This window comes from Mastigoproctus giganteus, chromosome 3, assembly GCF_048544385.1.
Source record: "Mastigoproctus giganteus isolate SK-2022 chromosome 3, ASM4854438v1, whole genome shotgun sequence".
Lineage (NCBI taxonomy): Eukaryota > Metazoa > Arthropoda > Arachnida > Uropygi > Thelyphonidae > Mastigoproctus > Mastigoproctus giganteus.
The window spans coordinates 155,166,355-155,184,327 of record NC_143577.1 but is presented as its reverse complement, the minus strand read 5'-3'; the positions used below and the strand labels follow the sequence as shown (position 1 = coordinate 155,184,327).

Sequence of the window (17,973 nt, the reverse complement as noted above, 5' to 3'; positions counted from 1 at the left end):
GCAAGGAAGCCCGAGGCTTTCGCTGCACCAGGCAAAAAAAAAAAAAAAATGCTGAATTACCCTGAGAGAGAGAGAGAGAGAGAGAGAGAGAGAGAGAGAGAGAGAGAGAGAGAGAGAGAGAGAGAGAGAGAGAGAGAAATCACCAAGAAAGAGACAGAGATAGAGAAATCATCAAGAAAGAGAAAGAGAGAGAAATCACCAAGAAAGAGAAGAATGATGATATCCAGCTCAGGATCCTGGGTGTGCCAAGCGCATACTCACCAAATGTTAGCCCCTGGAATTAACGCACGTGCTTCAGTTTCTTCATCAATAGTAGTAAAGCTAGAGGAATCGAAGTCGATGGACCTGGCTGTGACTGGATGTTCAGAAACCTGGTAATCCAACTTGTTTTTTTTTTTATTTGGTCGCTTTTCTTTTCTTTTTTTTCTTTTTCTTTTTCTGTATTCATAACCAGAGTCGTTTCCTTCCGTCAGACATCTGAGAAATATTGAACAAAAAAAAAAAAGTTGTAAATTTAAAATTCATAATTTGTTAATATAAAATATGACAAAACACATTCTTCGATACATTGAATTTTTAGTGTCGTTAGTCTTTGCTGTCTCTTTTAGTATCTAGAGAACATTGTTCTTTACCACCTGTTAGTCTCTGCCGCCTTTAGTCATTGCTGCCCTGGTGCGGTATATCAATTGCACCACCGAGTTAGCGCAGCTCTGCAAACAGCATCAGCCAACTAAAAAAAAAAAAAAAACTCCACTTTACCCATCCATTCATTCCAAATATTTGTCTAGTTCTGCCTTGAATTTATTTAAGCTGTCAACTTCCACAACGACAGATGAAGGTTTGTTCCAGCAATAAACCACCAGTTGCCTAAAGGCAAATTTCTGCACGTCTAGTCTACAACTGTCTTTCCACAATTTCAATTAATGACTCCTCAGCTGAGTAATATGTGCAAGAGAATCAATCCCACCAGCATTGAGCTTGTTCAAACCATTCAACTCCATTTACAGTGTACAATGTACACTACACACAATGTACACTGCACACAATGTGCCTTATACAATTCAATCAGATCACCAGAGTGTATTTAAATTCGATACGTTGGGACCAACTGATGATATTACCAACAGCAAATTCAAAATGGGAAGCATTCAAATAATTAATCTTGGAATCTACTATGCTTTTCATAAAAACGAAGAAATATTGTTCAAGATTTAGGCCTAAATGGATGTCATATGAACTAATTAGACATGTGGTAGAGAAGACAAGTTCATGGGTTATATATATATATATATATATATATATATATATATATTAACAGGTGACACAGAAGCCTATGATAGATATAAGCCGGTCTGTAACCAAGTTACAAAGGAGGTTAGGCAGGCAAAGGCGGATTACGTAAAATCTTTAGCAAAGGATTCAAAGAAAAACAGCAGAGTTCTTTACTTATGTAAACTCTAGAAAAAAGGGGATGAATCAGATTGGTCCACTTGATATCAATGGTTCAATTGTTAATTATCCTGCTCAGGTACCTAACAAACTGAATGAATATTTTGCATCTACATTCACACATGAGAAGTTATTCAGGGAGGGGAATGCCAGAGGTACATTAAACTCTGGCAGTAACTTAGATAATATTGAATAACTGAGAATAAAGTGGAGGAGAAATTGTTGAAGATAAACATACGAAAGGCATGTTGTGGGTGGGGGTTGGATGAAATCTATGCAGTTTTATTAAAGGAGGCAGCAAAGGAAGTAAGCAAACCATTGACCATAATTATGAGAGCTTCTATGGATTCAGGGGACATACCCATGGACTGAAGATGTGCAAATGAGACCCCAATCCACAAAGGAAGATCAAAGAGAGACAAAGATAGTTATAGACCTGTTAGTTTAACATCTGTTCCAGAGAAATTAATGGAGGCACTGGTTAAAGAAGCATTGCAGGATCACCTAGAGAAGACTTCATTTATAGCTCGGACAGAGCATCGGTTTACTTAAGGGTAGTGTTCTCGGAACAAACTGATTGGATACTATGATGTAGTCAGAAAGGAAATGGATGCAAAGAATAATTTTGATGTCATATATTTAGATCTTATAAAGGCTTTTGATATTGTTGCACATGCAAGACTGCTGCCCAAATTGGAGCACTGTCGCATTGGAAGCAAATTGCTGTTATGGATAAAGGGATGGTTGAGGGGAGAAGACAGAGAGCTGTAATCAATGGACACTGCTCTTCGTGGACTAATGTTATTAGTGGAGCCCCTAGGGTTCAGTGTTGGGTCCATTGTTGTTTTCTGTATTCATTAATGATATTGATGATGGTATATCAGGCTTAATGTTCACGTTTTCAGGCGATACGAATGTCGGTAGAGTACTGTCACTAATGACAATACTCTGCTGCAACAGGATCTAGAAAAGTTGAAGAGGTTTTTTTTTTTTTTATGAAAACTCCAAACACGAAAGGTATCAAAACCTATAGTACTTAGTACCGTGCATGGGTTGAAGGAGAAGTAAGGGGGGAGGGGGTGTGCCGGAAACTTTGCTCTAGAGACTAAACATGGGTTTCACCACTTCAAGCCTCCAATAAGCAAAGTGGTGTTACTTCACTGTGGTGACAACTGAAGTTCAACATTGACAAATGTAATGTTCTGTACATGGGAAGCAGTAACCCCAGAGTAACTTATCAAATGTGTGGTACTAGACTGACAGTGGTGGAGAGTGAAAACGACATGGGGCATAATTGTGCAGGCAGATATGAAATTTTCTGATCAGTGCAGATGGTCTGCAAGCGTTGCTCATCGTGTCTTGCCAATGATATACTGGAATTTTTCTAGCAGGGATAAGAAGGTGATTATCCTCTTAGAGAAGGCAATGGTCAGGCCACACCTTGAGTACTGTAAACAGGCCTGGAGGCCTCACTTTAAGAAGGATATAGAGCTGTGGGAACGAGTACAGAGAAGGACATCAAGATTATTGAATGGAACAAAGGGTTGCTCTTACGAAGAAATGATTAAGTTTTGCAAATTACAGTGTCTGGAAACTAGAGACCTGTGAGGTGATTTGATTGAGGTGTATAAAGCCTTGAATATTTGAGCATGCTCAATGCTGATGGGATTCCTCTTCTTGCTCGGCAAAATCGCGTGAGAGGGCATAAATTGTAATTGAGGAAAGACAGTTGTAGGATAAAAGTGCGGAAAGTGGCTTTAGCCAGCAAGTAGTTGGTTGTTGAAAGAGACTTCCATCTTTTGTTGTGAAAGTTGATAGCCTAAATAAATTTAAGGCTGGACTGGACAGGTATTTGAAACGAACGGAGGGGTGAAATGGGAGAGTTTTTTTTTTTTTTTTTGTCTGATGCTGTATAAACTTGCTTTCTTGCAACATGTGCCTTTGCTAATTATAATGATCATATTAAATTACACAAATTTTAATTAAATCAATAATGAAAAGGAAGAGGAAATATTAATAAGACATAAGTCCGCATATTGACAAATGACACAAACAAGATATGAAAATTAGGAAATAGTCGTCAGCAGAAAGGCATGCCAAATGTGGAGCGAATACAAAATTTCGCTGTTTCCTAGCTTTCAGACGCTGCAATTTGCAGAAATTAACCAATCGTGTAAGAGCAATCCCTGGTTTTACTCACCAATCTCGTTGTTCTTTTGTGTACTCGTTCTAGTATCTCTACATCCTCCAGACTGTGTGCAGTAGTCAAGATGTGGCCTGATCATACAAAGTGATAATCATCTCTTTATCACTGCTAGCAAATTTTCTTGTATATTCTTATGAGCCATATGGTGCAAGGAATTATTAGCCATACGGTCCTTATACTGCACCAGCCAAAAAAAAAAAAAAAATTGAGTTACCCTGAAAAGAGAGAGAGAGAGAGAGAGAGAGAGAGAGAGAGAGAGAGAGAGAGAGAGAGAGAGAGAGAGAGAGAGACAGAGAGAGAAGTAGAAGGGAATCACCAAGAAAAAGAGGAATGATGATATCCAGCTCAGGACCCTGGGTGTACCAAACCCCATACTCACCAGATGTGAGCCCCTGGGGCGCTACTTTTGCAGTCTCTCTGCACTCTCTGAAACCTTCAGATTGGACTGCAGAATTGCTAACACTGGATTTTTCGTTCTCTGTCACACTGCGTGTAGTAACACAAATTTGGTATGGCGTTACTGCTACCCATATGCTGTCCTTCACGTTAGTCAATGTTAAACTTCAGTTGCCACCTCTCAGCCTATCTTCTCAACGTTTCTAGTTCTAGTTGCAATGGCTTACTGCCATTAATGACCCCGCGAACCTTCGTATCGTCCGCAAACTTGGACATTAAGCGTGATATACCCTTCATCATTAGCATTGATAAATACTGAAAACAACAATGGGCCGAACACCGAACCCTGGGGAACTCCACTTATAACATTCGTCCACGAAGAGCAGTGCCCATTGATTACCACTCTTTGTCTTCTTCAACCATCGCTTTATCACTAGCAGCAACTTGTCCTTAAAGCCATACTGCTCCAATTTTCCCAGTAGTCTTCCATGTGCAACAGTATCAAAAGGAAAGCTTTTGATACTGTTGCATATGGAACACTACTGTACAAATTGTTGCAGTATTCTTTGTTTGTACATACAGACATAATTAAAAGATTAAGAGGTTACCTTTATCTTTTGCGTAGAATGCTTCCAATGGATGCACTAAATGTAAATGAATAAAATAGAGTAAAATAAACGGATAAAAGATATTAATGAATTCTCTCAGTCGTAGAGACTCGACGGCCGATCCGATGCACAACGGAGTGGAAAGCCCCAACCTGACCCCGAAACAGATCACCCCAACTCAGGAAAAACCATGAGTGATAGAAGACATTCTGCCAGAATAATTAAAAGAATTAAAGCGGAAAACTGTATACGAGGATAAATAATTAAAATCACGATTATAAAATTTGGAGAAACAAGTTGATATACAAATTATGTGAAATTCACTGTATTTTCCTTATTAAGCAGACAACGCTTTTCGACTATTCGTCTTGATTAGAGGTCGAAAATACCTCCACATATTTTTTTAATTTAAGTCGGAAATAACGCGAAGCGTGTGTTAAGTTCTTAAATGGAGAGATGTCTGTCTGTATTTTTTACAAATACTGACTTAATACACTTGTGTGCAAAACTTAGGGAAGAACACCATTTCTAAAGGATACAACCAGAAAATCAAAGAAACAGCCAGTGGCCATTTGCATAACTGTCATAAAATGTATTAAATATGCATAACTGTCATAACTGCCATTTGCACAATTTGCATAATTGCATAATTAAATATGCATAATAAAATTTGCATAACTGTCATAACTGCTATTTGCATAATTTGCATAAAAAATACGTGGATTTCGAAAATACCTCCACATATTTTTTTACTTTAAGTCGGAAATAACGCGAAGCGTGTGTTAAGTTCTTAAATGGAGAGATGTCTATTATGTCTGTATTTTTTACAAATACTGACTTAATACACTTGTTTGCAAAACTTAGGGAAGAACACTGTTTCTAAAGGATACAACCAGAAAATCAAAGAAACAGCCAGTGGGCATTTGCATAACTGTGGCCGTTCAGTAGAAAGCTGGTGCACATGCAAAAATTTAAATCGTCATGAGAGGGCTCACATAAACAGATAAAAGCAGCAGTTATATGCAAATTACCGAATGGGGAGCACGATTGTTACAGATGTTCGATTAGTTTCATACAGTGCTACAGACAACGAAATGGCCAGTAATAAATATCTGGATTAATTTACCCGGGGTCGAAGAATTGAGAAACTCAAGGAAGGTCGAAGTGCGAGGAGTTTGGCTGCAGAGTTCGGTTTCGCCCATAACATCGTCTCACGTACGTAGTCGACCTTCAGAACGACAGGTACAGCTGTTCGAAGGACCAGTGGTGGTCGTCTACGAAAAACAACGCACAATGGCGATCTCTATATACTCCTACAGGCCAAGGGGAGGCGATACTAGACATCGGGATCCATTGCAAACCAGCTGCACAGGACGCAGGAGATCGCGGTTTACTGTGGCCAGGCGACTCCGCAGGGATCGATATGGCGGTCTGAATGTTCTCTTCTGGGGAGTCGTTATCTTGGATGGACTTACACAACTCGAGATACTGGCAGGCGGTACTGTAACCGTTGTACGCTACTGTAGTGAGGTAATTATTCCCCATGTTCGTCTGTTCCGAGGTGCCATTCTCCACGAGTTCGTGTTTATGGATGATAACGTCGAACCCCATCGACTGCAGCTGTGATATGCTTTTCGAAAGTGGGGACATTGTTCATATGGATTGGCCTGCCCGTTCAGTCGATCGATATCCCATCGAACACATATGGGACGCTCTGGGTAGACGCCTAGCGGCACATCCACACCCAACAGAAAAACATGTTTACCAGCTGAAGATTGTGCTGGCAGAGGAATGGACGATGTTACCGTAAGAACTTATCAACAACATTGTTATAAGTTTGGACAGGCAGTGGGAAGCCTGCATTGACATTAGGGGTGGCCATATCTCCTACTGAGGACCACCTCTTCCCTTTGTTCCATCTTTGGCAGTGATGCATCTGTATCATGACAGCCAGCGTTCTGTTACCATTTTTGAATAAAGTTTCTCTGAACCGTTTTGTTTCCGTTGTTGCGTCGGTGTTGTTTCCTTCATGATTTATTTACCTCACGAGGTTCCTTTGGTATGCTATTCCCAAATCCAGGCCACTGCTATGAGAAGCTACATGTGAAAACCTGACTCGTCCTTAAGTTTTGTACACTAGTGTAGACACCGACAGATGAAGTAATTCTTGCGCGGCCCTAATATGATTTTTTTTAAAGAAACACTGATTCTCATGTTTTTTTCCCAGTATTTAAATAAAACTACACTAACTAAACATTTCATTGGATCGCTTGATCGCAAGTAATTTATTTATTTCGTATATTATGAGCAATACACTAAGGAACCAGTTTTTTCCTGCTTCCTTCGTGTATCGTGGCCGTGAAATCCAACCATAACCGTAGGTGCGGCACCATCGTGATATCCAAGCCGGGATTCGAACCCGCGCCCTTTGGGTTGCCAGGTAGGCACTTAACCCACCTGGCTAGCCCGGTCGGCATCATGAGTAATGGTAATAGTGAACATTTCATCGGAACTGCCAGGGGGCTCACGGGTGAATATGGGCTTGGCATACCCAGGGTCCTGAGCTGGATATCCTCATACTTCCCTTTCTTGGTGATTCCTTTCTACTTCTCTCTCAGGGTAATAGGAAATTTTTTTTTTGGCCGGTGCAGCATAAGCCTCAGGCTTTCTTGCACCATATGGCTAATAATAATAATAATAATTGTCTTCCCTTCTGAGGAAATGGCTACGTCAAAAAGTTTGTATTATAAGGGATACTCAAGAAAAAAATCGAATACAACTTGTCTAATCAGAGTACATTTTATTTATTATTTGTGATAAATTCAGCTTTACTGTGAACACCTAGTAACTGTTACTAAGTAACATATATTGCATACAGTATATTATAATTGTAACATGTGGTAATATCTTACTTCTCTGTGACTGCGAGTTACTGACGTACTTTGTGCTAATCGTTTTCAGGAAGCGCCCTCTGAATATCATCCGTTGCTTTCAAATTTTATTGTTAGGAAATGGGCGATATTTATCGTGTGAAGGAAGTATGTATGAAAGGTACGGTCAATGTTTACTAATGTTTGTGAATTATTTTTATTATTTTTTTTTGAGGTGTAGTGAGTTATGTATGAAATGAGCCTTAAGTTTCTCAGAATGCAAAGTTCCATGAAATTCTAGGTAAAACTCCAGATCTTAGGTACTAGTCCATATTTCGACATACGGACAGGAACAAAGCAGTGATTGGCTGGTGCCAACTGCTTTTCCCGCCCACTGTCCTAGGTTGTTTGTCTAGGATGTTTTCCTCTTATTTACCGCTGTTTTTAAATCGGGAACTTGGTTTCAGATTTTAAAACATCGGGATGGGGGATAAAAATCCTACCTAAGCTAAGCACCCTCTCCTCGATGACACAAACCAAAATAATCAGAAAGAAAATGTCTTCACGATAATCACAGAACCATTGGCGTAGCTACCAAGTAGGCAGGCAAGGCAATCGCCTCGGGGCCCTTTAGGGGAAGGTGTCTTTGTCTCCTCTTTTTGCAATTTTCATTAATTAAGTAGGGGCCCGAACATGATCTTTGCCTCCGGGCCCGAAATAGGGTAGCTACGCTACTGCACAGAACTCGACCGTACAATCACTGCGTTCTACGACGACGCCCACTGCGCGGAGAAAAGTGGTACTCAAATAATGGAGTTTAGTTAAAATCATTTTGTTATGTTCAGCAGTTATATCAGCCGTAATGAATGAATGTTTAATTTTGTTTATCATGGAGGTTAGAATCGATGCGCGAACTCTTGACAGGGTGGGGGGAAAATGGTACATGTAGAATTGTTGGCTGCTCTCCAGTTTACGTCACCACGTACAAAAATGGCGGCGAGATGGAGAGGGGGGGAAAGCAGTGATTGACGGATGTGACCGTCCACAATCCTCTCTTCTCGTCTGCACGTGGAGGATCTCACGTGACATAAAAATATATGGTGGAGCTCAAAATGAAGGAAAACTAATGGCAAAGCGGCAATTTTTTTTAAAATTGCCGCTTAAAAGTAACAATAAATTGGTCAACTACTGAGTGCTGGGCACTCAGGATGAAGGGTTTGTAGTCACGAATATTCGTTAGTGTAGTATCTCAAATAGAGAGCTTTATGGTAACTGAAAAAAGTTTATACTATCCCGGCCCGGCTTAAAGCTGAGGAATGAACGAAAACGTCTATTTGAGTCTTTCCAGTTGTTGTGAATGACAAGGGTTGGAGAAGCGACTGGTAGGTGAGGACCGTGCAAGACTGTTCAGGTTTCTCCCCACCACCGGTGCCTCAACACTGGTTCTTTGAGTACCTCCTTTCCGTGATAACTCCAGCTTTGAAAATTGTTAAAAAATACTTCTATATGCAAAATTTATAAATGACTTTTATAGAATTATTAACTAACTATTTAGCAACCTTTTTTTCACCAAAAGGATAGTTACTTAGTACAAATCAGGTGGTAGATGACTTTCATCAACCGGTGAAATACCACCATTTTGCTTATTGGAGGCTTGAAGTGGTGAAACCCCATGTTTAGTCTCTAGAGCAAAGTTTCCGGCAACCCCCTCCCCCCACACACTTCTCCTTCAACCCATCCACGGTACTGTGTACTATAGGTTTTGATACCTTTCGTGTTTGGGGTTTTCATAAAAAAAAAAAAAAAAAAGAAGCGTGCTATCAAAGTGCAATAAAAAATTGGTTATTTAATTTTAACACAAAAAATAAATGATAGATTTCAATCAGAATAGTCTTCCCTTGATAAGCATGAATGACACATAGCTAATGTGATTTTTAAATTTTTAGCTCCATTAGTGACATTAGTGGTGGAAATAGGGGAGGGGGGACAAAAAATTACTCACATTTTCCTATCTGGTGCCACTATTTTTAATTTAAAAAAATTTTAAAATTATATTTTAAACCTACTCATTGAGCTCTTTCCAACAGTGACAACGTACCCCCCCCACATTTTACCCCCCATTTCTCAGAGAAATGTTTGCTAACAACGATCAATATCCCGTTATGTTGGTCCACGTGATGTACAAACTCATGCATTCAAGTCAATAGGTTGAGTGGTTCCAGAGATACAATGCTGTGACAGACAGAGTGACATTATAAGGGTTCTTCATTCGACTATGGACTCTAAAAAATTCACATTATTTGGGGATAACGTGCATTTGGGCACGGTATGTCACGTGACATCAAAATAAGTTGGAGCTGAAATGAAGGAAAAGAAACAGCAAAACAGCAATTTTTTTTAAAAAAAAGTAATAAAAATTCACACCATGTGCAACCAGTGTTTGCCCGTACATTACTAGATGATTTAACGAGCATTGACAGTGAGAATTGCTGACGCATGTCGACAGAAGGTTTTTTGGGGGGGGGGGACTGCCCCCTAAGCCCTGCTCTTGCTGAACTCCAGTATTTGGGTACTCCTTAACTTAGTGTTGTGGGCATGATTCTATTGTCATTCTTGGGTGATTAGTATGAATGTTAGATTCGTCTTTTTGATTGGATGCAGATTTCCTTCTGATTTGGAGGGAAAATGCGAAATTATTATTGTACACGTGTTGTTTTTGTTCGGCATCAACATTGTGCTTGTGGTGTTGGATATTTTTCTGTGCTGCCATGTGGTATTATTCTTTTGCTTTGTGTGTTAGCATTAGTAAAGGCACATGATGCAAGAAAGCAAGCTTATATAGCATCAGCCAAAAAAAAAAAAAAAAAAAACAAATCTAATTTCACCCATCCACTCGCTTCAAATGTTTGTCTAGTTTGTTTGCCTTCAAATGTTTGCCTTGAATCTATTTAAGCTATCAACTTCTACAACGACGGGCCGACCGGGCTAGCCGAGTGGGTAAAGTACCTGCCCGGCAACCCAAAGGTCGCGGGTTCGATTCCCGCCTCGGGCTTGGATCAAAGTACTGCAAAAACCTTGGGAGGTGCAATATGGCCACAGAAGCCGATGCGCCAACAACTACCAAATCAAAAAAAAAAAAAAAAAAAATCTACAACGACGGATGGAAGTTTGTTACAGCAATCAACCAAACGCTGGCTAAAGTCAAATTTCTGCACATCTATTCTACACCTGTCTTTACTGAATTTGAATTTATGTCCCCTCAGGTGATTAATCTGGGCAAGAGGCAGAATCCCATCAGCATTGAGCCTGCTCAAACCATTCAAGGCCTTATACACCTCAGTCAGATCACCTTGCAGGTGTCTAGTCACCAGACACTGTAATTTGCAAATCTTAAGCCTTTCTTTGTAAGAGCAACCCTTTGTACCATTCAATAACCTTGTTGCCCTTCTCTGTATTTGTTCCAGCAGCTCTACATCCTTCCTAAAATGAAACCTCCAGACTTGTATACAGTACTCAAGGTGTGGCATGACCATTGCCTTATATAAGGGGATAATCACCTCCTTATCCTTGCTAGAAAAATTCCTGTATATCATTGACAAGACACCATGAGCTACTCTTGCAGACTGTCTACACTGCTCACAAAACTTCATATCTGCCTGCACAATTACCCTCAGGTCCTTTTCATTTTCTACCACTGTCAGTGTAGTACCACATAGTTGATACGTTACTCTGGGGTTACTGCTTCCCATGTACAGTACTTTACATTTGTCAATGTTAAACTTCAGTTGCCACCTCTCAGCCCATCTACTTAACTTTTCTAGATTCTGTTGCAGCAGCGTACTGTCATTAGTATCATTAACAACCCTGCCAACCTTCGTATCATCTGCAAACTTGGCCATTAAGCCTGATATACCCTCATCAATATCATTAATAAATACAGAAAAAAAACAATAGACCCAACACTGAACCCTGAGGGGCTCCACTAATAACATTAGTCCACGAAGAGCAGTGTCCATTGATTACCACTCTGTCTTCTCCCACTCAACCATCCCTTTATCCATAGCAGCAATTTGCTTCCAATGCCACAGTGCTCCAATTTGTGCAACAGTCTTCCATGTGCAACAGTATCAAAAGCCTTTATAAGATCCAAATATATAATATAAAATTATTCTTTGCACCATTTCCTTTCTGACTACATCATAGTATCCAATCAAATTGGTCAGATAAACTACCTTTAAGCAAACCAATGCTGTGTTCGAGCTATAACTGAAATCTTGTGTAGGTGATCCTGCAGTGCTTCTTTAACCAGTGCCTTCATTAATTTCCCTGGAACAGAAGTTAAACTAGCAGGTCTGTAAGTTGTGTCACCCATTTGATCCTCCTTTGGGAATTTGGGTCACATTTGCACATCTCCAGTCCAAGGAAGCTCTCATAATTGTGGCTAAAGGTTTGCTTACTTCGTTTGCTGCCTCCTTTAATATAACTGCATAGATCCCATCCACCCCCAGGTGCCTTTTTTATGTTTATCTTCAACAATTTCTCCTCCAATTTGCTCTCAGTAATTACAAAATCATCTAGCTCACTACCACAGTTTAATTCACCTCTGGCATTCCCCTCCCTGAATAACTGTGAATGTGTGAATGTAGATGCAAAATACTCATTTAGTTTGTTAGCTACCTGAGCAGGATCATCAACATTTGAACCATCGATATCCAGTGGACCAATGTGATTCATCTCCTTCCTTCTTGAGTTTATATAAGTAAAGAACTCTTTGCTGTTTTTCTTTGTATCCTTTGCCGAAGATTTCTTGTAATCTGCCTTTGCCTGCCTAATCTCCTTTGTGACTTAGCATTAGTAGAGGCATTTGATGCAAGAAAGCAAGCTTATGCAGCATCAGCCAAAAAAATTAAAGTAAAATAAATAAATAAAAAATAACCACTTCCACTTCACCCCTCTGTTCGTTCGCAATACCTGTCCAGCCGAGCCTTAAACTTATTTAGGCTATCAACTTCCACGACAAGGGATGGAAGTCTGTTCCACCTACCAACCACCCGCTGGCTAAAGGCAAATTTCCGCACATCTATCCTACATCTGTCTTTCCTCAGTTTGAATTTATGCCCTCTCACGTGATTATTCTGAGCAAGAGGAAGAATCCCATCAGCATTGAGCATGCTCAAACCATTCAAGGCTTTGTACACCTCTATCAGATCACCTCGCTGCTGCCTAGTCTCCAGACACTGTAATTCGCAAAACTTAAGCCTTTCTTCGTAAGAGCACCCCTTTGTTCCATTCACTAATCTTGTTGCCCTTCTCTGTACTTATTCCAGCAGCTCTACATCCTTCTTGAAATTAGGTCTCCAGGCCTGTATACAGTACTCTAGGTGTGGCCTGACCATTGCCTTATACAAGGGAATAATCACCTCCTTATCCCTGCTACAAATATTCCTAAATATCATTGACAATACACCATGAGCTACTCTTGCAGCCTGTCTGCACTGCTCAGAGAACTTCATATCTGCCTGCACAACCACCCCCAGGTCCCTTTCATTCTCTGCCACTGTCAGTGTAGTAACACAGAGTTGATACGTTGCTCTGGGGGTGGTTGTGCAGGCAGATATAAAGTACTACATATGCTGTTTCCCATATGTAGTACTTTACATTTGTCAATGTTAAACTTCATTTGCCACCTCTCAGCCCATCTGCTCAACCTTTCCAGATCCTGTTGCAGCAGCAAAGTGTCAGTAGTGTCCGTGACAACCCTGCCAACCTTCGTATCGTCTGCAAACTTGGACATTAAGCTTGATATACCATCATCAATATCATTTATAAATACAGAAAACAATAAAGGACCCAATACTGAACCCTGAGGGACTCCACTAATAACATTAGTCCACGATGAGCAGTGTCCATTGATTACCACTCTCTGTCTTCTCCCCCTCAACCACCCATTTATCCATAGCAGCAATTTGCCTCCAATGCCACACTCCTCCAATTTGTGCAGCAGTCTTCCATGTGCAACAGTATCTATCATAGGCTTCCGTGTCACCTATTAATTTATATGTATCCCATGCATTTTTCTTCTCTGCCACCTGTCTCATTAGTTCATCATGCATTTAGGCCTTCAGTTTTGAACAATATTTCTTAGTTGGTATGAAAGCTTAGTAGCTTCCAAGATTAATTCTTTGAATGCTTCCCATTTTTAATTTGCTGTTGGTAACATCATCAGTTGTCCCACCGTATAGAATTTAAATACTGTCTCAGATTTCTGTAGTCGCCTTTACGAATGCAAAAATGCATCCCTGATGTTTGCTCTCGCCATTGTATTGCTGTTGGATATTTTTATTTGATGCAATTTTGGGAGGGATTCAAGCAAAAAACGATCATTTAGCATGGCCAGGACTCATGAGCTGAGTTTTCTTTGTATTGAAGTTGCCATTTTAATTTAGTGAAAGAACGGTTATGTTTTTATGGGACTTCGGGTGGGATTCAAGCAAAAGACGCACTTGCTTTTAAAAATTCGCATTTTAGTATTCTTGGAAATAGGTGTAAAGAAGTTCTCTTAGACATCTTCAAGAATTCCATTTGGCTGGTAGTAATATAGTTTTGGATTACTATGGCTTTTATCAATGGAATTGGTGAAGTATACTGGCTGGCATGCGAGGGTTGATGAGGCAAGTTTTCTTTGTATTGCATATTCATTTTTGTTTAGTGAAGAAAGGTTAGGTTTTTACATGAATTTGAGAGGGAGTCAAACAAAAAATGGAGTAGTTTTTAAAAATTTGTATTTATTTTCATTTATTTTGGTTTCGTATTGCCTTTTCTCTTTTTCTTTATTTAGGCTGTAACATATTCTAATGCCACATGACTTTGCCATATCACATCCAGTCGAGGACAGGGGGAAGGTAAAGCAGTGAGTGACACCTGCCAATCACTGCTTTCTTCCTGTCTTTTTGTCGATGTAAGGAGGGGTACCCAAGATCTGGAGTTCCATCGCCACTTTTGTAATCTCGACGATTCCACTTGCATTAACAATGAAATTGCTCTTTGTTAATGCACAAAATATTTACAAAAATGATTATTTTAAAAAATTTTTGGTGGGGACTGCCACCCTTTAACCCTCGCTTTTGTGACAACATTATTAGATGACTCCACGTGCATCAACAGTGAGAATTACTCATGCACATCTACAAAAATGCTTATTTTTTAAAATTTTTGGTGGGGGCTACTGCTCCCTGACCCCTGCTTTTTGTGATCGTACAATACTGGACAATTCCATGTGTATTAACAACGAAATTGCTCTTTGTTAATGCACAAAATGCGTACAAAAATGTTTATTTTTTTTTAAATTTTGGGTGGGGACTACCACCCTGTAACCCCCACTTTTGTTGTTGTTCTTGTTGTTGTTATTTGGTTTTTAGGAGCATTAGCAACTAAGGCCATATTGCTGCATGATATGCGGTGGTCATTCCCTGACCTTTCCGCATCCCCCGTATTTGGTGGTGATGGGCTCGAACCCTGATCTAGTCAAGAAGCGTGTGCTACGCATTGCTGCTCCTTCCCACCTGGCTACGGAGGCACCCCCCACTTTTGTGATCGTAGATTACTGGACGATTCCACGTGCATTAACAATGCAAATTACTCATGCACATATACAAAAATGTTTTTTTATTTTTATTTCCCAGACCCCTGCTTCTATCAAGACAACTAAATCAGTATAATCTTACACTAACAACTAATACAATAAAACAATCAAAAATCATGAAAAAACTACTGGAATACAAAGAAAACTCATTTCGTCTCAGTCCTGGCATGGCTCGTACACCATTCAATCACAGCCTCATATCGGTCCCTTTCCAAACCAAGCAACATTTTAGCAGTCACTTGCTCCATTGGGATTGAACAAGCAATAAAAAAAAGACATACACACACACACACACACACACAAAAAGAACAAATAAAAACAAAAAAAAAGGAAAAGAATATGTGATGGCAGCAGCAAAACAAAAAAAGTACCGGCACGATGCAGCACAATAACCAAACACAAGCACACAACGACGATGAAACTAAGCAAATGATAATTTCGCATTTACCACTACTATGACGTGGTGCCATGTGACACCCGCCTGTAACAAAGAAGGGGAACGTAGTGCATGGCAGAGTCAAAATCCGTCAATCACTGCTTTCCCCCTCTGCTCATGACCAATTTGGAGGGGTGTACCTTAAACTGCAGTTCGGCCAAGTTCTCATTGGATGGAGGTAGGAAGGGGGTAAACAACACTAATTATAATTTAATGGAGTTGAATTGAAAATTTGATTGTGCAGCTTTTTTTTTTTTTAAAAAGAAGTTTTATATCCAGACAGTTGAGAGGTATAGTAAACAAGTTGGTTAATGTGTATTTCATATGCATAGCAAATAGTATTTTATAAATTGATGATTAATGTTATAAATTCATTTGTCATAATAAGTTCATGATTTATAACAAAAAAAAAAAAAGGAACAAAAAGCAATGATCAAGCACCTTGTAACAACTATGTAAGGATGTGTGCAAGCCATTTGTGCATGGAGGTTCAACTTGATATTAGGAATAGCCCTTCTCTTGTGAGACAACACTTGATGTTATTAGTGTTGTTCTTGCAATGGACTGGTTCATTACAATGGTAAATATATGAAATAAATATTCATTATATTAAAAGAATTATGTGACCTAATTATGTGTCCATTTGTCTCTGTGCTATCCATCCTTGTGGCTTCAGTGATACTGCAGTCACTGCCCTACCCGCACTGCAGAAAAAGCCTGGGTTTGAAACATGTCGTTGAAGTGAGAAATTTTTATTGACTTTATCACTTCATGGCTGAGTTAGTCTATCTCAGGTGAAGATACTAAAGTTTTTCTTAGACCAGAGACAAATTTTTTTTGTCCAGTAGGTAGTTACATTTATGTGCAAACTAAGTGCAATTTGTTTCTGCATGTCTGCTACAATGCCCATTCATTCTTCAAATTAGACCATGGCAACAAAACATGATGTGCAGAGCTTCGGCTGCAATATACAATACATGGATAACCAGCGACATATATAAAAGGAAAGCTTTCTATCAGTCTGACTTTAATAAAATTTTGGCAAGTCATGATAATTCAGTGGCACCACCTGATGAAGTTACAAACTGCAAATTCTAAATTGGAAGAACGCTGATTGAAACAGAGGGTGTCAGCCACGTATTTCCGACACGACACCCAAAAAACTTAATGGTGTCAGCATATACAGTGGACGAGGCGGTCAGTGTGATAAGGGAAAGTTGCTGCTTTGGATAAAAGGTTGGTTGAGTGGGAAAAGACTGCGAGTGGAAATCAGTGGACACTGCTCGTCGTGGACTAATATTATTAGTGTAGTCCCCCAGGGTTCAATGTTGGGATCATTGTTGTTTTCTATATTTATTAATGATATTGATGAAGGTATAACAGGCTTAATGTCCGAGTTTGCAGATGATACAAAGGTTGGCAGGGTTGTTAATGACAGTAACGACGGTATGTGACTGCAACTGGATCTAGAAAAAATTGGGCAGATGGGCTGAGATGTGGCAACTGAAGTTTAACACTGACAAATGCAGAGTACTGCATATGGGTAGCAGTTACTCCAGAGTAACGTACCAACTGTGTGGTATTACACTCAGGATAGTGGAGAATGAAAAAGACTTGGGGGTAATTGTGCCATCAGATGTGAAGTTTTCAGAGCAGTGCAAACTGGCTGCCAGAGTAGCCCATGGAGTTTTGTCAATGATATATAGGAATTTTGCTAGCAGGGATAAGGAGGTAATTATCCCCTTGTATAAGGCAGTAGTCAGGCCACACCTTGAGTACTGCATACAGGTCTGGAGGCCTAATTTTAGGAAGGACGTAAAGCTGCTGGAGCAGGTACAGAGGAGGGGAACAAAGGGTGGCTCTTACCAAGAAAGGCTTAAGTTCTGCAAATTGCAGTGTCTGGAGACTAGGCACATACGATGTGATTTCATTGAAGTGTTTAAGGCTTTGAATGGTTTGAGCAAGCTCAGTGCTGATGGGATTCTTCCTCTTGCTCAGATTGTGCTCAAGGGGTCATAAATTCAAATTGAGGAATACAGTTGCAGAATAATGTGAAATTTGCCTTTAGTCCAAGTGTTTCATTGTTGGAACAAACTTCCATTGTCATTGTGGAGTTTAACTTAAATAAATTCAAGGAAGAACTAGACAAACTTTTGGAGGGAATGGAAGGTGAAATGAGAAGGAATTTTTTTTTTTTTTAGTTGATGCTGTATTAGCTTGCTTTCTTGCATCATTTGCGACTACTAATGCTAATGCTAACTTAATGATATACTCTGATTCTTGATGCTATAGGCCTTTTTGCTAATTTTTTAGTTAGAATATTACAATACTTTACAATAATTTTTAAATGAGGTGGAAGTGTATCT

The 17,973-nt window shown here is 39.7% G+C and overlaps 1 protein-coding gene across 1 annotated transcript in view; it reads left to right on the top strand.

The window, feature by feature from the left end:
* The first annotated feature begins 7,608 nt into the window (after nt 1–7,608).
* Nucleotides 7,609–17,973, top strand: part of LOC150088342 (G patch domain-containing protein 4) — a 165,509-nt gene continuing 155,144 nt past the window's right edge. Inside the window, exon 1 of the mRNA XM_090370728.1 lies at nt 7,609–7,710. Coding sequence (XP_090226854.1) covers nt 7,671–7,710 — 40 coding nt within the window. The 5' untranslated portion in view covers nt 7,609–7,670. The remainder of the gene's footprint in view (nt 7,711–17,973) is intronic.